This window comes from Nipponia nippon, unplaced genomic scaffold (assembly GCF_047370975.1).
Source record: "Nipponia nippon isolate SJK-2023a ecotype South Korea unplaced genomic scaffold, ASM4737097v1 scaffold_8, whole genome shotgun sequence".
In the NCBI taxonomy this organism is placed as follows: domain Eukaryota; kingdom Metazoa; phylum Chordata; class Aves; order Pelecaniformes; family Threskiornithidae; genus Nipponia; species Nipponia nippon.
In genome coordinates, this window is record NW_028262402.1 from 29,803,006 (window position 1) to 29,824,478 (window position 21,473).

General features: G+C 34.8%; 1 protein-coding gene across 2 annotated transcripts in view; it reads left to right on the forward strand.

Moving 5' to 3' along the window:
- The window catches only part of CNTNAP4 (contactin associated protein family member 4), a 250,508-nt gene that overhangs the window by 183,498 nt on the left and 45,537 nt on the right, over positions 1-21,473 (forward strand). Inside the window, exons 10-13 of one of the 2 annotated variants that reach the window (XM_087741477.1) lie at positions 3,150-3,345; positions 9,761-9,867; positions 12,516-12,635; positions 16,683-16,880. In XM_087741477.1, coding sequence (XP_087597603.1) covers positions 3,150-3,345; positions 9,761-9,867; positions 12,516-12,635; positions 16,683-16,880 — 621 coding nt within the window. The remainder of the gene's footprint in view (positions 1-3,149; positions 3,346-9,760; positions 9,868-12,515; positions 12,636-16,682; positions 16,881-21,473) is intronic. The other variant, XM_087741478.1, reaches the window with a different exon arrangement.

The following is a 21,473-nucleotide window of genomic DNA, read 5'->3' on the forward strand; positions in this document are numbered from 1 at the left end:
AAATACTTTAGCGTTATGTCAGCACAATTTCTAGTCATACTATTACCAAGGATATACTATGTCTCTCAGTTCTTGGAATAATAATTCATTGCAACTATAACGGCAAAAAGAGATTATTTAATATTACAAAAAACACACGGTAAATTTCATTGTTAAAGGATTTCTTCCTACCTTTAATATCTGACCCATAATTATAAGTAATCCCAGTTTCATTAATATTAGTGATGTTGCCTTTTCTGTGACAGAGCTAGAAGACAACTTTTAAAAGACAGACACAAAGAAAAAATCTTGGACAAAATTTTGTAGAATAACTAATTGTAAAAGATATAAACTTTCTCCTGCCTCTGGCTTCTTTTTTTTTTTGTTGTTTTTTTGTTTGTTTTTTTTTCTTGATATTAACTCCACCGGAATTATCTCATTCTCAAATGAGTATCAGATTTTTCACCAGAAATGACAGAATTTATTTTACCATTTTATTGTAGGATGCTGTAAAGAATGTGGTTAGACCTGTAATTAATGTGTCTAACTGTGTGTGGTGCTGCAAGTTACTGTGCTCCTATTTGGACTTTTGCAAGTCCATGGATTTATTGTTTTTAAAGCAATATACCCAGTAGATAATAAACATTTTCCTTTAGAAAGGTAGCAACAGTTTTGAACAGTTTCATTCCTTACCAGAGTAAAACACACTGAGAATATATTTACTTATTTCATTTCAGTTTTAGTTCATTTTCAATTGTATACTTCTTAAAAACATATCTATGCTATTTATGTTTTTGTACACTCATTTGAACAGATTTACTGGTTTCCACTGCCATTTTTCTTTCCTCTGTAGTAAAACTCTGCACTGTCTTTACAGAACTTCAGAAAATACCCATTAGCTCTGTGGAATAGAGAAGTTTCTTAAAAGTCACTGTTTTCTAACACCATGAAACAAGAAGGTCTTTGAATGTTGTGAACCAGAATGCAGTACTGTTTGACTAAGATTGAAGAATGGCCCTTTTGCATCATTCCAAAAGCAGTATTACCCTTTGGAAGAAAGCCAAGGAAAAAAACATTTAGGCATATTTTGTCACACAGTGTTCAGCTGCTGCTGGGAAAAACTCCTGAATGGACATGGTTTAAATCAAATCAGGATCAAAGCAATTCATTTATTTATTAACAATGTTTGATTAATTGACAATCAGTAAACAAGGCATTGGATAGTTGCATGGACTTGTTCCATCTCAGATTAAAGACCTTAAACTTGTTCTTACTGAACTTCATGGCATTCCTGTTAGCTTATTTCTCCAGCCTGCCCAGGTCCCTCTGACTTGCAGTCCTGTCCTCCAACATTTGACCCCTGCCCCCAGTTTAGTATTAGTCACAGGCCTGCTGAAATTGCACTCTGTCCCATCACCCAGGTCATTAACGAAGACATTAAACAGCATAGTTCTCAGTAGTGATCTCTGAAGGACCCTCTGCTCACTGACCATCAGTTGGACTTTACATCATCAATTATCTGCTTATCCCACCCATATCTCATCAATCTGCTGATAGGGAGACCATAGAAAACGCCTAAGGGCTTTGTTAAAGTCAAGGTATGCAATGCTTACTGTTCTTCCTTTGTCCACAGTGCCCATCATTTCAGCAAAGAAAACAAAGATCTCGGTCAGGCATGATTTAGCCTTGAAGCTAGTTATCCAGTTACCTTCTTGTCCTTTACATGTTTAGAAATGGCTTCTAAGAGGATTTGCTCCATAAACTTGCCAGGGACTGTGTTAAGGCTGACTGGCCTCTAGTTTTCTGTGTCCTCCTTCTTGCCTTTCTTGAAGACGGGTGTAACGTCTGCCTTTTCCAGTCATCAAGAAGCTCACCGAATTGCTAAGACCTTTTGAGGATTAAAATGATAATGGCTTCATAATGACGATGGCAGTTGTTGCAATGACATTGGCCAGGTCCTGCAAGACCCTCAGGTGACCCTTGGACCCTTTCTTCCTTTATTGTGGATACTACTTCCCTTCTTCATACTCTGATAAGAGATGGGAAGCCTAAAGGATTAGTTTTACCGGTGAAGTCTGAAGAAAAAAGGCCTTGCACAAATCAGTTTTTCCCAAGACCCTTGTCACGAAGTCCCCTGTCCCATGGAGTAGTGCACTCATAAAGTCCTTAGCCTTCCTTTTGCCACTGTTGTACCTATAGAAACCTTTTCATTGCACTTCACCTCCCTTGATAGTTTTAACTCCACCTGAGGTCTGGATTTCCTAGCTGTTTTCTTAGACATGCAGGTAATGTCTTTGAATACCCCTCCAAATCGCATGTCCCTGCTTCCACTTTTTGTGTACTTTCTTTTTGAGTTTGCACTCACTCAGAAGCTCCATGTTTATGTTTGCAGGCCTTCTGCCACACTTACTTAACTATTTTGATATCATTGTGGACTTTGCTTATGCTCCAAAGAGTTTTTTATTGAAAAATATCCAGCCCTTTTGCTCTCCAAGGCAATTTCCAATGGAATCTTCCAAACAGGTCCTGAACAGGCCTCATTGGCACTTCTGAAGTCCAGGGTTGTAATTCTGCTTTTTTTCTTGCTCTCTTCTCTGTGGATTTTAAACTCCACAGCCTCATGTTTGCTGTAACCAAGACTGTCCTTGACCTTCATATTTTCAACCATTTCTTCCTTGTCTACGAGTAGCAGGTCCAACAGAGCATCTCTCCTAGTTGAGTCATTGATGACCTGCATCAAGAAATTGTCTTTGGTACTTTCTGGAATCTTCTAGACAGCTTAATAAATTAAAATCACTGTACTTAGCAACTAATTTTTGTCTTGTTGACTTCAGTTGTGACTTAAAACTTGTCCAAATCATGTGCACCTTGTATTGTAACCTAACATTTTGTGACTAAGGTCAGTCAATCTGTTCACATCTTGATTCCATTCATTGCTTTGGAACTGCTGCTTGGGTTATTCTTTACCCAAATTTTTAGTGACGCTTTTGCATATGCTTTAAAAACAATAAGACTGCACAGAAGTATTTCTTTACAATTGCACCACCATGCCTAATCAGAAGAGCTTCTTGCTAAAGTCTTCCACTCACGAAGTTTACAATGCCTGGATATTATCAAAGTTCAGTCTACTTTTGGAATATATAAATTTTTCAACTAAACATTTTTTTCAACTCCAGGTTTTATGCTTCTTTCAGGCTGCCCTAACAGTGGAAACATTTCTGAATGTAATACTTCATTTGGCGGCTTTCAAGGATGCATGCGACTCATTTCCATTGGTACCAAAGCAGTGGATATGATCTCAGTTCAGCAAAATGGTTTCGGCAATTTCAGTGACCTTCAGATAGATTTATGTGGCATAATAGACAGGTAATAAAATAATATTTACTCATTTATTTATTTATTTGAATGTTTTGTTTTCAATACTGACTTGATGACAAAGAATAGAACACTTACAAAATGGCATGCTGCTTCTTTTGTAAGAATTCAAAAGTCTAGAATAAATGCAGCATACATAACACAGCAATTAGATTTCAATGCACTGCAAATAAAATTAGAGTAACTGGGGTTAAAATTATTTAATGGTTCCGACAAATTTTAGATATCTTACTTTCTGTTCAGATAAAGCTGTAAATACAAACCACCTCCTGTGACATGTAGTCCCATTCACCCTTTGAAATGCTATGTTCTTTACAAGTTATTGCTGCTTCCTATATTCTACCCATCCAGAAACACAGTAGATGGTATTCATCACAGTGAGTGAGCAATCTTTTTTAGGCTATGGTCAGAACTATTCTCGTAACTTACAGTATGTGGTATTAGCATCTATCTAAAAGAGAGTCACTGGTCGAAGTGGCTCCCTCTGCAGGGAGGAAAGAATGTATACCTTCCCTGAAACAGATCAAAATGCTTGCCAGAGAGACATTGCTGGAGTTCAGTGCAGAGATGTCAGAAGATGAGCGAAAAGGGGTGTTGCAGAATGGCACAGGCTGCTGAGAAAAGAGGGAGCAGGCACACAAACGGGTAATGGAAGAAGAAGTTTTCTGCTGTAGGCTCAGGAGAATTAAGTTACAGGCATCTGTGCAAAGTGTGCTTTAATCCAGAAATGGTTGCCTTGGTCCAAGCTGAAAGGCTGTACTGAAATGACACAATAGGCAGGGGAAAGATGTGCTTGTAAACACTTCTCCCCCACCCCCTAAATTTCCAGTCCTCAAAAGTTGCCTTTTGGTCTAAAAAAGTATGCCTTTTGATGTAAAAAAGTATGGCCTTTGAATTATAAGACTTCCAAAAATTGCTCTCTTTGAGGAAAGCAGTGTAGGCAGAGGTCTGCTTCAAGATCATAGCCAATTTCAGGCTCAGTCACACAGACATATTTCTGTGACCTTCTTTCCATTCATAGAAACAACAGAGTATACATCCATCCAGGTTATTATTTTGAAGAAAGTCACAACATCTTGTAGATCAAAGACAAAAATAATACTAGTTCTTTACCTAATTTTTTTCATAAAAGTTTACAGAGAGAAACCTCTGAAAGGAGGCTAAAAAATCTGCCTATGATGTGATCCCTTCAATTAGGTTGTAATGTGTATTCTCACGAATCTTTCTACATCTATCATGTGTTAAGAACATATACAGTTGCATATGTATCACTCTTTGTGCTAATTTATCCTTTACTGAGTTAATTCTGACTTGGCAGTAGGCAGTAAGTGTGATAGACACATGACAAAACAGAGTTTAGCCTCAGTCAAAACTTTGCCATATAACTTGTTCAGGATTTGTATTTTGGTTGCAACATACATTTACCTTTCTTTTTAGGTTTCTTGCACCCTACTCCTTTCAACTCATTTTCTCACTTTTCAAACTTCTTTCACCACCTCCTTCCTCTCCCCTCTGATAGACCTCATGACACTTCCTTCCAGCTTCTAAAGCACTGCATCACTGTTGTTTTTTTCAACACTGGAATTGAACTTACTCCACTTCCATTACACTGCTTGCCCTTTTTGCTTGTAGTAAAGAGACAGAATCAGGAACAGAATCAGGTCAAAAGAATGTAATGTGAAGATCTCCATATTCTTTAGTCAAACATAACAATGCAGATCTAAGCAAGATTATGAGTGGAAAACATCACCAAATTGGCTCATAATATAATTGATGTCATTACTGTCTCTGATTTACCATGGATTTTTCAGTGTGCATTGTAACTGGGGACCTCTCAAAATGCTCATCTCAGAGCTGTGGTTTAGGAACCGTCTCTTCCTTCATGAACACAGAGGTGTTTCACCTAAATTCTTGAAGGAAGATCATACATTTTTACATGTAGAAATTCCAGTTCCTTTCAGCTTTTGAACAGCCATGATATGTAAGTGTATACACGTGGTTTTTTAAAAAGAAGTTTGTGTGTATAAATATGTACAAAGTCACTCTGTGAATCTCAGTATATAGAAATCCAGCATTATTTACGGTATTCCAAATATCATAATATTTGTCTCTTTTTCAGTGCAATTTCAGTTTATTCAGAACTGCACCCTACCATTTTGATCACTTTTTTGTTGCCTTTAAGCACTGGGTTAGATTTATATATAGCCTTTCCTCATATTTTTATCTTGCTGAATTTTTATAGCATATGAAGAGTTATCATCCTTATTTTATGTCAATACCACTGCCATCTGTGTGGGTTTTTTTTTTCAGTATGGACTTGTGTAAGCAAGCCACTTAAACTTCCCAGCCACAGTCTTTTTCAAAGTGTTTTTATTACTTTCTGACACTGTATTAACTCTTTCTTTTTGAGTTCATGTTGCTCTCATAGTTCATCAAAATTATGTATGGTTTCCCATGATCAATGATACCAAAGAAAAAAAAAGTCTTTATGGAAGGTTTTTGTTTGGTTGGTTTTGTTTTCTCTAAAATTTGCTAATGTTAAGTCATGTCTTCTTATGTCTTGACAATTGCACCTTTCTTGCATTAACTCTACCAGGTTTAGTTTTCAGCTTTCAACATGCTTATCATATGTCTTCCTAAATTATCAAAATAGAAATCTAATCCACCCATTTTCATCAATTTCATTACACTCATTATCTTTTATTTCAAAATAGATTGTTTTTAAAAAACCCTCCTGGTCTTGTGCTAGCTTGCTCCAGGGACTGTTTCTTTCCAGTTTCCTCACACAGTTTCATTCCATTTGATATCTGCAGCTCATCATCTGGAACAAACTTGATGTTTCTCTTTATCAGACTGATTCTATATCTCACCATAAATTCCAATTGATAAGACACCTTCTTCTTTGCCAACATTAAAATTGCTTATGTATTAAACAATTTCTAATACTCAGCTTGTGTCATCTTGTGCACCGTATCGTTTGAGAGAAAATATTTTCTTCCTGCAATGATTTCTACATGTCTTTGGTTGCTCTAAGCTAAAGTAATCAGCATTTTTGCCACTGTGCTCCCAATGGTAGATGTCCCTGCTACAGCTGAGGGCAAACAAACCACTTCTTTGTCTTGGAGTCTTTATGGAAGTCTTTGCATCTCCAATTCCAAACAGTGAAGCATGACCCAAATTCTGGAGTTATTGATGGTTTTTGTAGTAGAAACAATGGACCACTAAATGTAATAGTTTTGCATATTTAAAGTACATAAACTCAAATAAAAATTACTGTTTGCATAGTGATCTTAATTTATATGCAATAGTAAATAAACTGGAAATAATTATTTTGAGTCTATTCTTTATCTTGTTTATATATATATATATACACATTTAACATATATAGAGTATTCTTCACTTTATCAGATTTACAGTCCTCATTGACAGATGGTTGGTTAATCATTCATTTATTCGTTGGGATATAATTTGTTAACCTATTCTTGTTTTTAAACAGAAGCATTCCATTTTCCTATTTTCTATTTTCTCAGTTCCATAAAATTTCTATTTCCTCCTCCTATGCTTAAATTATTATGCCTTTTTCCAGTTATTGCTCTTCCCATGCTCCTTCATTTAGCCTTTTCATTGCATATCTTTATATTTTTCCATTGCTCATATACCTCTTGGGCATGCAAATAATTCTTTTAATGTATTTCTCCTTAACATCTTTTCTCTCAGCTCCTTTATCGGTGTATATTGGTTTAATAACTACTAATTATACATAAACCATTGACAAAATAACTTTAAATGACTAGTGTCATTCTAAATGCCTTACAAAGTTAGCACATTTAGTCTTTGAGGAGAGAGTACCAGATGAATCTGTCAGAATTACATCAAGCCATACACAGAAACATACAATTGCCTACCAAGAGTTATTGCCTTTGGTGTTCTGGCAGCAGTGTGTTGTACAAAAAAAAGTGTAAATGGTTTTACATGTAAAAAAAAAAAAAAAAGACACTGGCACTGGGATAGTTTTCAAATATTGTTCTGTTGTTTTTGTTTGTTTTTTTTTTTAAATTGAAGACTGAAGAAAGAAAAATAATGAAAATTGCAGCAATTAGTTATTCTTTTCAAAATGTCTTTTAGCCATAGTTTGGAACCATGATAAGCAGATAGTGCACAAAAAATGTATTTAGTAGAAAATTGACATATGAAATTCTTATTTTTTCCTTCTTTATGAAAACTATATTCATGTTCTGGATCAGTGTTGTCCTTTGAGTGTTAGTTTATGATTATTATTAGCCTGCTGCCTTGGTTTTAAATCATATATCATTTTCGAATGTCATACACTTAAAAGCATATTATCAAGTAATATGTTGTAAATGCTTAATCTGCTAGTTTTTTCCTAGTTTCAGCAGACATGGTGATGAATCAAAAAATTACCTTTTACAGATTAAGTATTAGAAATATTTTTTTCTAATATTAGAAATATTTTTGTTAGAAGATTAGTTTCCTCAGAGAAAACACTGTTCTAAATCTTGCTTTGGGTAGGGTTGCAGCATATAATGTAATTATAGCTTAACTTTGATGTAGCTAGTGTCTACTTTCTATTATACATTCTAAAACACGGGGAAGATGTAAAATTTAATGTTAAAAGATTTAAATTATACTATAAATTGTTTTCACTTCTAGTAAAAAGTTGATTCAAGCATCATCAATTTAATCTAAGCTTTTCATCTTGTGAACATTATTAGCAAGATAAATTAATATGGACAGGGAGTCAATAGAAGTAAAAACCATGCAAATCATTTGCAGTTTTGGGATAGTGATGTCTTTATCAAAAAGGAATATGACAAGAAAAACTATGACTGAAATACATGTAAGCAGAGCAGCTGTCAGAAGATGCACTGAAAGTCCTGAATGGCAGTTATGTTAGAGGAGGTGTATATTCATAATAACTGATGACTAGTCATACCCATAGAAAGCATTTATCCTAAGAATTATTACTTTGAACATTTATACAATTCCTTCAAAAAAGAATACAATATCAAAGTAATTGGAAGCCCGGTGCCTGAAGTTCATTTTTATGTTCCAGACCAGACCTCACTGAGATGTATATCATCTACAGACTTGTCTTAGAAATATATTCTGTGAGCTCTTTCACCGGCAAAAATGTCACTTGTTTCCTTGAAAACAGGTGACCTGTATCACTTTACTTACTTTACCTGCACTTTACCTGCTACTTTTTTCTTTTTCCTTCCCTTCTCTGAAAACCTCTACTTATCCTTGTTTATAAACATGAAAGGAAAATAAAATTCTTTGAGAGTCAGGAGAAGTGAATATACAAAGGCTCTAAGTCATTCATAGGGCAGATGTGTGAACTGCTGGGCTTTCCACAATCCTAATTTAATACTCTCCTAAGATTTCTTAAATGAATGAAAAGGTATTTTAAGATTCTGTGAATATTAGTGGACCTGTTTTCTTTTTTCTGTGGTTAATGTCAACAATAAAGCCTTTTTATACTTTCTGAGCTGTATCACATGCGCATGCATATACACATACCCTCACTGCAATTAAACTGTTGACTAATTTCTAAGGTGACAAGCTAGTAAATAATTGATCAAAGTATGCCACTCTATTTCAATATATTTTCAGTTGTGTTTATCAAAAAGATAAATTTTCTTTTTTTCATATCATGCAATATTTTATACTTAGAAATAGTGCTGCAGTCTTAACCATTAAGCAGTTACACACAAATTTTCTTTGCAGTCAACCTTTGTAAAGAAGAAAGCCATCAAAATTCTTCAGGTTTCTGCTCATATCACCGAAATGAAAACTGGTATACTGGTAGTTACCTCTTGTGATGGAACCAACACACTGAATATTTTACTTTTTCTAGAATAAGAAGTAACCATAATTTTAGAATAAGAAATAGTTCTCAGGTACTATGGTCAGTTTTATTTGTTATGTGATTTTTAAAAAATTTTCTATTATTTTTAGAACAATAGAAGGAAATCTGTTGTGATGCTGCTTTGTTGTGACACATCTTGTTGAATAAATCTTACCGGTTGCAAAACTTGCCAGTGAATTATCAGCATGTGAATCTTTCATTGGTTTATCAATCTGTATTGAAGTGCAGATAGTTGGATGGTAATAAGTAACAATTATGCATCTTAGACTTTATTTCTGTTCTCACAGGCTTATTGCATAATTAATATATCTATAATAGGCAATAGGAATAGTGGGGAAGATGAAAGGAAATTCTATTAATTTTCTAATAATTACATTGACATCTTCCCCAATGGCATTGAAGACATCCTTCATGTTATGGTACTTCTTTTCCATGGTTTTCCATCCCTTGATAAGTACAAGTGACATGTAAATGAACAGAAAAAAGAGTGAAAATGCTCTTTGTTTTTCATTTTAGGTGTTTGCCTAATTACTGTGAACATGGTGGTGAATGCTCACAGTCCTGGAACAGCTTCTACTGCGACTGTGACAATACTGGTTACAAGGGAGCTACTTGCCACTATCGTAAGTCTAAGATGTTTTCTGATTATGCTTTTATTTCTGATTGAATTTTTTTACTACAAAAATATACATTTATATTGATCATTCATATCAGAAGATTTTTCAGCCATGTAAATATTCGTAAGTTGGTTCAAGGAAAGGCCTTGAGAATTCAATATATGTAGCAGCAAAAACCCATTGAAAGTTCTAATGTTTATCTGTTTCATATTTTTCATAACTTACATGAGATGGTCAGTAATATCTTCTTCCATCCATATCATTCCACTTTCTGAATCAGCAAATCATTTAGAAATGTGTTTAATTCATCTTTATTCATCACAACAATCAATATAATTTTTTTCTGAGATAATGGGACTACATTGATGTGCAAAGGTAACCACATGCTAAGCCCTAAGCACGTGTTTATGCAGTTTGCTGAATCATGGATTAGATTAGGAGAAATTTAAAATAAAATAAATAATTGAAAGTAACAACTAATTTCACAGGATATGCTCTACATTTGTACTGCTTTAAGAATGGTCTGGGAAGCAGAATAAATCATTACTCTGGCCTTCACTATATGCTTCTAATAACTAGAAATCCTTATGAAACTTTACAGATAATTTAAAAAAAATTCCAAAGATTGTCTTAATGATCAGAGAAATAAATTGTCCTTGTAAATTGTCCTTATAAAATCTATACAGTCCTTGTTGGCAGAGTTTATGAAAAGAACGTATGTCTACACACATGGGATTTTTTGAGAAGTCACCGATTTTAGAAGATTGTCTATTAAATCTGGCTTGTACAGAGTGGACAACAGTCATGACTTTTCCTGTAATGACTTAATTGTAAAGAACACAGTGAAATAAATAACAATTTTAAGAAAATTTCTGTAACAGAAAAAGGATGCTAATAGTAGAGATGTTTTTGAATATTGCAGTGTAAAATATAAAACTATGACAAGCCCAAAGTGAAAATGAAGGTGATTTGATTCATTATAATTTGAAAAATCTTTTGTTCAATCAACTGATTATATCTGTGAGGACAGATGAAGGCCATGGTTTCCTAATGAGTAGGACTCCGTGAGAAATGTAATAATATGATAAGAGTTACTGAATTGTTATTCATTGTCAAAAATACATATAAAAGCCTTCTGGGATTTTTTTTATGATTAATAAAATGCTTGATCTATGGATATAAAATGAAAGAGTCATAGTACTTGATTTTAGTGATTTTAATAATAATTTCAAATCAAGAACCTAGGATAATTTTTGTCCATGTTATCACACTTCTGTGTAATTTCAAAAGAAAAAAATGCCCCTTGAATTCTCAAAGCATTCTTTTTGTTATGACCCTAGAAATAAGTTACCAAACTTGAAATATTAATACACAGACTACCACATTCATAAAATAATTAATGGGTAATTGAATTTCTTTTGTCTTTTTTGAGTTTAACTAAGACTATTTACTGAAAGGAACCATAAAATTCCATTTCAAAATTACATAAATTGTGCATTCTGAATATTTCATAAGGCAAGGAATCTGAATGAATTGTTTATCTTTTTGATAGGTGTTGCCATAAAATATCAATAACCAATAGGCAAAACATCCAGAGATCACACTCTTCCAAAAACTAGCTTTTTTAAAAAAACAGCACCTTTTTTGGATTATTGTACTAGTCCTTTATAGCTTTTTTTAAAAAAATTAAATAAACTGAATTTTTATGATCAGAATCTTCTAGACTGTTAATAATTATTATGGAGTTATGTTTTTATTTGTATAGCACTCATAACTATTTTTTTTCTGAATCTAACGGCTCTTTCTTTTTAGCAGAGTGTTTTCAAGTTTTAATAATAACTGATAGAGCACACAGTCTAAATTTGAAAAGAAAGACCAGAACAGTATGACTGCTCAAGAGCAATATAATAGTTAAAGCAGAAGTTAGGCTAATGTGGTCTAGCTGTGGCATTATCATCAGTGGTTCCTGTTTGTTTAAGTACAGAGATAGACTCACAAGTCCTGTTCCTCAGGTTTTTGATCATAAAGAAGTCATCACAGACTTTTCTTTAGTCCTTGACTTATACAAAGCATACATGATATGGGACCGAGGAACTGTCATTTTGTCTTTGATTAGTTAGTTCTTTTACTGCAGTCTCTGACAAGTTATTTGCTCTTCTATTTAAAAGGGGAAGAAAATAAGAACGGTGAAAGCCAAAAAAATGCCAGGAGACAATCAGAACACCTAGAAACAATGCCTACCTTGCAACAACGACAACAAAAATCTGATTTGGTTGAGGTAGCTAGTGGTTGTTTCCTCAAAATCTGATTACCAGGGTCTAAATAATACCCTTGGCATTCACATTACTTGGCAGTTTTTACAAGCATTTACTCATCCACATTTCATGGTTTTCTCCCTGAAGTTTCTACTTGAAATACAGAAGAAAATGTTTGAAAATGACCCTTTTGATCTCCCCAATAAATACAACTGAAAGCACTTTACAAATTCAAATGAAAGTATAGTTTTGATTATGCAATTTCTTCTACATTCTTTAGCAGTGAACACACACAACTTCTTTTCCCCATTGACAGACTCCATGCACTTTTTTTTAAATTCCCTGAATAAAATGTAAAATTATGCCATTACACTTGTGATTGAATGTGTTCTTTTACAGCCATCTATGAGCAATCATGTGAAGCCTATAAGCACAGAGGGAACACTTCAGGCTTTTACAATATTGATTCAGATGGAAGTGGCCCCTTGGGACCGTTTCTTGTATACTGTAATATGACAGGTGAGGTGATAAACGTACTTAACTCACAGCTGGGTCTGTATATATACTCATTATATTGAAACTTGAGTTATCAAGTAAGAAGCCTCTGTAGCTCGCAAGTTTAATGTATACATGCACAACAAAATGAAGGTGACTTCTTAGCTCAGAATACTGGACAAAGAATTAGGCAGAGAAATTAGAATAATAACAGGATTCAGGCTGTGAAGCTAACACTGCATTCCTGGTGCGATTTGCATAAAGGGGACGTGTTCCAAATGGAGACAATGTCATACTAGTTCATTTTTGGGGAGCAGCTTTGTTTTCATTGAAGTTATAGCCTCTTGAGGACATTTAAGGAAATGAGAAATAAGTTATGTTTTATGAGAAAATTACTGATTTTTTCCTGGTAGCCTTCTGAAAAATTGTAATTCAGAACTGGTCTTTGTTATGAGTAATATAGACATTAAGCTTCATTTTTCAAACTGCAAGTAGGTCTCTTGGAGAATGCAAATGAAACCAGTGGGACTCTCACAACCTCACTTTCAGGCATCCTGCTTCCTCTTCTGCACCCAGTTCTTTGAATCTGACCATTTATATCACTAGAAGTTTTAGATATCAGTTTGTTGTTAGTCTGCTTTTTAGAAACCATTTGATGTTGTCTAGGTATGCTTATTGGTATATGCCCTTTCAGTGAAACTTACATTTAATGGCTTTTTGCAATTATTATTTGTTCCTTTTCTTTTTACTTAGGCTCTATGTATTTGAATTGCTTTCTAGACAAAATAATGGAAACACTTTATTGTTTTATGTGACAAAAATATATTTTTACACAGTTATAACTGTTAAGAAGACTGCATGAATAAGCTATAGTTGAATTTGGCCTAGGTATGTCCTAAGTGTTGAGAACCTGACTTAGAAACCTTATCATAAGCTTTTGATATTTATTTGTAAACAATTTGTGGTCTCATCTGTTTCTTGAGAAACTGACAGGACTCTGTCTGCCAGTGGTATTGGCTGATTTTCACAGTGATCTAAAGAATACTTATTATATGTGTTGAAATAATAGAATTCTCATCATTTCAATCAGTCTGTGCAATTTAACTGGTCTCACCACGTCAGCTCCTGACTTTGACTTCTACAGTGAACTGTGCTAGCTCACAGTGGGCACACTTCAGATCGGCACAGGCCCTTGAAAAGAAATATCCTAGTGTCCTATGAGACTAAAAGAGATCAAAGAATCATGGCAGAAAGATGACAATTTTTTTTAAGTGGGTATAACCCTCCAAAGTACAGTGTAGTGTCTGATTTATCCTTGTGTGTCCATGAACAGCTGTTACTGTTTTCCTCAGTCACTCCTTATTCACCACATTAAGCAAACCTCATTGATCAGTTCTTCATCTCAAGGTGCAGCCTGACATGATGAGTCTTCTATATTTGTTTTGTTCCCAGTTTCCTGATGACTGGTATTCCCTTTTTCCACCAGAGGCAGTGAAGGCAGATGCCCACATTTCTTACAGCACTGCCTTGCCTTTGACATTCATGGTGCTCTTTTCTCAGGCAGCTGGGAAGGAGGTGCCTTTCTCTGGTTCTGTTCTTGGAGGTCAGTTTCAGAATGAAAAGCCTACAGTCCGCACTGCCAGTTAAGATGACCAAACTTTTCAGTGACCTGCTTTTATTTTTCTTTGTAAATTTGGGAGTGTGACAGTGAGTCTGACAGGTGACCTATTTGTCTTAATTTTTATGTTCAGCATAGCTTTTAGATATATTTGTCTCTGTATGTATGTACACGTACAAAAAGGAATCTAAGTTTGCTATATTTCCAGACATCTGCTTTTTGACACCATGAGCATGTACTTAATAAAATTTTATAATTTGACCAAAACCTGGTAAGCAATGATAAAAAAGTTGTATAATAGACTCTTTTTAATATAATATTTTTGAATAGGCATCTCACCTTGATATTTCCTTTAGGTTTTCTGATGAATACTTCTCCTTTAAGTGACCATGAGTTCCTTCCTCTCTGTAAATACCTTATAATGTCAGCCTGTAGGAAGCTAATGAAATATAATACAACTCTGTTAAATAGTTAGAAATATTACTATTAGAATGTCAGAAATATTATCATCAATACTACAAGGTAGAAACCATAATATTTCTCATATCCACTGAAATTTAAATGGCCATTAAGATACAAGAATACAGTGAACATAGATCTAAACTTGACTTGACTGACCCAGACTGGCTTTACCTGGGAGCCTGCTCACCCCTACCTTGAGGTGGATTTTAGTCATGGGGTCAGACTTTGTTATAGGCTTTGGTTTTTTTAACTTTTTAACAGGTTTTGTTACAGGCTTTGCAAGTCAAAGTTGAAACAGAATAAGCTCAGTTCTTCCGTATTCATAGGTGAGGGGGCTTGGCAAAAGTACAAAACAGCAGAATCATATGAGCCTTTATCAGCCAGCAATATTTAGGGCAATTTATATTTTGAAGAACATTGCGGGACTAATCTCTGTACTCCCAAGCAGAGCGTCTGATGTTACATTTCCTTGCCTGCAAACTATAGGACAGAGTGACCAATACAATCCTGTTCTATGGTGCCAGCCAGTTTCATCCTTCCTGTGCCAGCATACAGGAAAATTATTTTTCTAGTCTCAAAGTAAATACGTAATACTTAGCCTATGGCCTCTAGTAGCTTTTGAAGTAATGCCTTCATGTAAGTATTGTAACATCAGTTTTAGTTCTTGATCTGTGTGGCTTTTCACTGTAGTAAGTTCTTACAGTTAAAAATGCTCTCAATAATTGCTGTAAGAAATTAAAAGAAGACTTTTAATGAAAGAATATTTGTGAATATAACTGGAAAGCAGACTGCTTTGTTGCTTAGTATAAGCAACATGGCTCCAAGTTGGAGAAAGTCTGTTTCACAACAGACTGCACATCTGAGCATATACCTTTTATAAATGTACAATATATTGGTTATTATTCAATTATTTGAATTAAATGTATATTTATACGCAAGTCTTTTCTGCTCTTTTATTACAAGAGCATTACTTTGGAACATATTTTTCTAGAAATAATGTTTGGATTACTGAATATTTACTAGTGATTCATGGAAACAAATCTTGCAGACACAGTTCAATTGCTTCTGGAATAAATATTTTGGCAATATTTTGCATGCTCCAGTTTACATGAATCATAAGGCCTGTCTACACAATGCAATGAAGTACGTAGCTACCTTACCCAGCAGCAACCGAGCTAAAAGTCAACTTAAGAGCAGTATGTGTTTTTCACAGAAAAGCAGCTCTCAGTTCTGAACTAGTACTTCATCATGTTACAGTACCAAGTCAAATGGGCATACCATGGTTGTTGCCATAAATTAATATTACATCAGGTGTTTGGAAGCAACTTTCTATTGAACTTAGGAAGCTATGATTCTTAGACCTTGACTAAACATAGGCTTTGAATAGTACTTCAAATAATGACTACTATTTGATTTTAAATGGCTAGAATAACTCACCTTCATGTAGTCTGAGTTTTGTAGTAAATACAGTATTTGCAAGCTACTTTTGCTTCTTTGTATAACAGAAAAAGATTGTAGGCCCTTTTCTCACACAGAATAAATTAATTCAAATTATAGTGATGTATATAATGTAGGTAGAATCTAGGATAGAACTTAGTGTTATTTTATAAATAATTTAAGCCTGGGAAAAGTAACAATAGTAAGTATTATTTCCTTCTATTTTTTCATTGCAACTTACCAAGTAAACTATATCTTATTTCAGAGACAATTATTTGGCTGTTGTCAATTACTGTTTCCTTATTCGATAATCATAACAAGCTGAATACCTGTTACAGTCACAGTACAATAATCTACTTATAAAGAGAAACAATGATTAATTGTTTTCATTTTTGCTCAGTGATTTATGTCTCCCTTTCGTATGCCCAAAACCACTTTTTGTGATCAAAGAAGTCACCTTAAAGTTTAGTTAATTTCATCATAGATTCCTTTTCCATTACCAACTTATGCAACTACTTCTCATTCTTTATTACTTTTCACATGTGTTTTGAAAGATACAACGTGGACAATTATACAGCATAACAACACCAACCTAACCAGAGTCAAAAGTGCTAATCGAGAGAACCCACACACTGTGTTTTTCAAGTACTCTGCCAGCCTAGACCAGCTTCAGGCTACAATTAACCATGCAGAGCACTGTGAACAGGAGCTTGCTTACCACTGCAAAAAGTCCAGGCTTTTAGATAAGCCAGGTAAGTAAAGCAGACAAATGTTTTTATGTTCCATAATGCATTTTATTTTACTGGCTACTACAGGTATTTATTTCTATCAACGTTATGGCATTTTGCTACTATGGTGTTTGAACTAGTTCAAATATCTAGTACTCAAATTCCTGTAAGTTGCCAAGAGATACTTGAACCAGAAAAATACAAATGTCACCTTATAATGATCTTTGTTCACAGAATTAAGTGCTCTCAAAGTTAACTTCTCTCATAAGTCTTTCAAATTAACAGAGATTATTATTAACAGAACTCCTGTTGTTCTGCCTTCCAGGAATTTTTAAATTTTAATGAAGGAATTACTGAGGAAGTAGCTTCTTAAAAGAACACAAATTAGTGCATAGATATCAGCAGAAGTTTATCCCTGAATGTTTTTGAACACTTAATGTGCATATTGTGAGTGCTTGACAAAAAGCATTGATAACATCAAATTTTCACTGTCCAATATAAGCATTCATTAAAAAAAAGCAATAGTTAATATGTGGATTATTGACAAAAGTATAATTGTTTTAAGAGAAAAATGAATGAAGATCCTGTGACGTACTTAAAGAAAAATGAAGTTATATAGTCTACTTAAATCTTAACTCTCACTGACACAGAGCTGCTGTTTAACTGACTTTACTGTGAAAATCCATTCTAAGTACTCCAAATAATGTGGAAGTAAAAATCTCTTTGTTTATTGTCTTTTGAAAAACTGAGTGAAATTGTTTGACTTGTCCACCAGAAACTCTGAAACTGCTCAAACTGATTTCTTGGCATTCTTTCCTACTAAGCAGAGAGCAGACCTCTGAGTGCAACAGTCTCTGTTTCTGTCTGTAAACTCTTTCCTTAAATATGCTTTCTCCTTAATTATGTCATGGATATCACTGGACGTGTTAGACTAGAATTCACTCTTGGCAGACTGTCTGCTCGAAAACGTCTATGCAGCATAAAAGATGAACCTACTGCTTAAGTTGTCCCACTGAGCCTCCCTTTTACCTGTGGACTCCAAATTAAAGTTATGTTTAGATGTTCAAAAGCCTGCTTTACACCAAGCAGAGGGTTTCAAGGTTGTGCTCTCTAGGTATTTCATATCTTTTGGCTACTAACTGTCACATAGACTAAGTAAAAACAAAACAAAACCAAAAAACCCAAACCAGTAAACCCCACCTTCTCAAATCACCAGTTTCAGCAGCATGATCAAGCTGGAAACCATGAAAAAATTTAGGTCAGAGAAGAAGAGTGGGAAAGACCCAGGCAAGCAGGACTTTTTTTTTTTTTTTTTTTTTTTTGTGATCCAGTGAGATTGCACAGAAATGCAAGTTTTTCTAGAAAGCTAAAAGACTGTAATCAGTCAATTGCGCTAAGCCATTTAAAATTTAGAGTTTTGAATGCTAGGAGTAAATAGGCATGGGAAAGTTATTTGTGGGTTCTACAGATTGTTTTAGTGTTTATTTAAACACTACCACAGACTACCAAACACAACTTGCCATTCTCTTGAAGAGTAAGCTTTAGTCTGTTCTGAAAGAGAGAGCTCTGAGGTAAAGAAAGCTAGTATCTAGTGATGGTCACTCTTGGCTTCTGCAATGAGGTCACTTAAAAAAGGCAACGCTGAGTTTTGTGACATAGAGATGAAATAATAACACTTATTAAAGAGAATGAGAGTTTATGTTTCCCTCTGTTTGAAAGCAGCCAGAGCCACATTTTTGTAACTGTTTAGAGGATGTATTAACTTTGCCTTATCCTTTCTAGCATTCTTAATTAAATCACTTCCTTAAAATAAAATTCAGATTTCTACATGCCAGGATTTAGACCTGCCCTTTTTTAGGTCAAAGGTAGTGACCCTGGTGGATGACTTAATAAGAACAGATCCTCTTTCACCGATTCAGTCACAGTAACTGTAAAAACAGATAAAGCTCCTGGGAGAAGAAGCAGATGACCATTTGTAGATATAGCCTCTTCTGTGCTTTTGAAGGGCTAGGTCACACCTACAAGGAGAAGGAAAAAAGTGTTTTTTTTCAAAATATATGTGCTGGTACTTTTATCAGGGAACTCAGTGATCAGTGCACCTAGAGTATCCACTGAAATAGATGTTTTCAGCATCTGAACCACATCAGCAGCAAACAGTATGAGTTTGCACAGTCTTAGAATCACAGAATCACAAATCACTGAGTGGCCGAGGTTGGAAGGGACAGCTAGAGGTCATCTGGTCCAACACCTGTGCTCAAGTAGAGCCACATACAGTCGGTTGCCCAGGACCGTGTCCAGACAGCTTTTGAATGTTTCCAAGGACAGAGACTCCACAACCTCCCTGGGCAACCTCTGCCAGTGCTTAGTCACATTCACAGTGAAGTGTTTCCTGATGTTCAGGAAGAATGTCACATGTATCAGTTTGTGCCTACTGCCTCTTGTCCTGTCACTGAGCGCCATGGGAAAGAGCCTCTCTCGGTCATCTTTACACCCTCACTTCAGGTGTTTATATACATTGATAATATCACCATGAACCTTCTGTTTTCCATGCTAAACAATTCCTGCTCTCCCAGCCTTTCCTCATAGGAGAGATGATTCAGTCGCTTAATCATCTCCCTGGCCCTTCGTTGGACTCTCCAGTATTTCCACCTTTTTTTTGTAATGAAGAGCCCCAACCAGACACAATTCTTCAGGTTTGGCCTCACTTGTACTAAATGGAGGGGTAGAATCACCTCTCTGAACCAGCTGGCTGCACCTCAATCTCCTAATGCAACTCAGGATAACAGTAGCCTTCTTTGCAGCAAGGGCACATTGCTGGCTCATGTTCAACCTTGTGCCCACCAGGACCCCAACGCCTTTTTGTCTTTGAGGCTGTGAGAGTAAGTTTTTCAAATATCCTCAAATTTATCATCTTTCTCTTTCTACAAATATAAATTTAGAACTTGCTGATATCATGGAAAGGGAGAATTCTAGTATCTTTTGAAAATTTTAATGTCATGCTACCCCATGAAATACTTCTTTCATTTATCTCCTGGATAGCAGAGAGCTGGGGGAAAAAAGAGGAATTAGGCACCCTCTCTTGTTTTCATGTCTTTTTTCTTCAAGATATGTTTTTCCATTGAAGAGTATGGAGAGAACACAGAACATATTATTTGTTCTCTCTGAATAATAGTAATTTCAGATTTAAAACTCTTACCAAAAATTTAGTTCTATGTTTTTGAGACCTTTGGAAATATATTTCTCACCTATTTTTATCTGAAACATATCACTTCCAGCTTGCTCCAGCAGGTATGCATTCTAACTTTTAGTGTCTCAGTGTAACATAGTGCCATAAACTTTAGAAGTTTCATTAGAAATTTTTGTAAGAATGTTGCAATTATAAGTGTGAATTATAGTTAAATTTTATAGGATGCTCAGCCTATTTAAAAGAGCTCAGAGAGCTAAATAAGAATTCTGTTTGGAATACAAATGTTTTAAAAATATGAGGGCAGTTTAGGAAGGTAAAGTGATCTAATTTGAAATTTTGGATGTGCTGACTTAGTTGTTAATTCATCTATTCAGCATCTGAAGATAGTCTTCACCAAGTTTTCCTGTTTAAGATCACCTTTATGTATTTGCTTGATGATTTTCATGTATGTTTCTTAGAATGATTTTATAGTCAGAATTGCAAAACAAACAAAAAGCAATCACACATAGCTAATAACTGAAGCATACCTGACATTGAAACAAAATTCAAATAACATTTTACTGAAATATGTTTGTTCTGTTTCATTTACTATGAGCACAATGAAATATCAGAATTTGAAATGCAAATAGGAACATTATTAAATTGCCTGTGCAATTTAATCCCTCCCACTTCTGCTATCTATAAGCTCCACTAGCGATGCCTGACAAGCACAAAATTTGATGGTGGTCATATGAAATAGGTTTTGGAACATGCAGTCTACATAGTAATTTTTAACTGACTGTATTTTAAGAATACATTATATTGAATCAGCCTGGATAGCATTTGCAAATGATGCCATTAAAGGAGTCACCTGTTAATACATTTATGTGATCATTATGGAGAAACCTCTAGCCATTTTAATTAATATCTTTATTTTGCTTAGGCAATATTTTCTGCCAAAGCAGGGATAACAATCTGGGCTAATCAGTATGAACGTGCAGCATTTTGGTAAATACTCTATCCTCACCGTGCCGTATGAACAAATAACTGAGAGCAGCTTTTAAACATACCCCAATGTCCCTAGTGAAAGACTGGGAATATTATTTCATGACTACAATATAAAGCTAAGGCATGCTGTTGAAACAGCAGAAGAACTCTGCTTTTTACAGTCTTAGTTGTTGCAAGCTTTTTAAAGTTTTGTCTGATAAATTATTTATAAACTGTCTCTAGGTTTTCTTCCTCCTGTGATGGCTTGCAAACACAAATACTGATATTGGACATTGATGCCATTATACAAGTTAGACTTTTCCAGAAACTGCTCGCACTGTTTTTTGGCCTGCTGCGCTGACAGTTGTATGGTAACGAATGCAGTCGATATGTTTACAGTCTGAAAGATTGTCAGTGTAACAGAGGTCTTATCTAACAGTGAGGTTTAATAAGCAGTGGAAGTT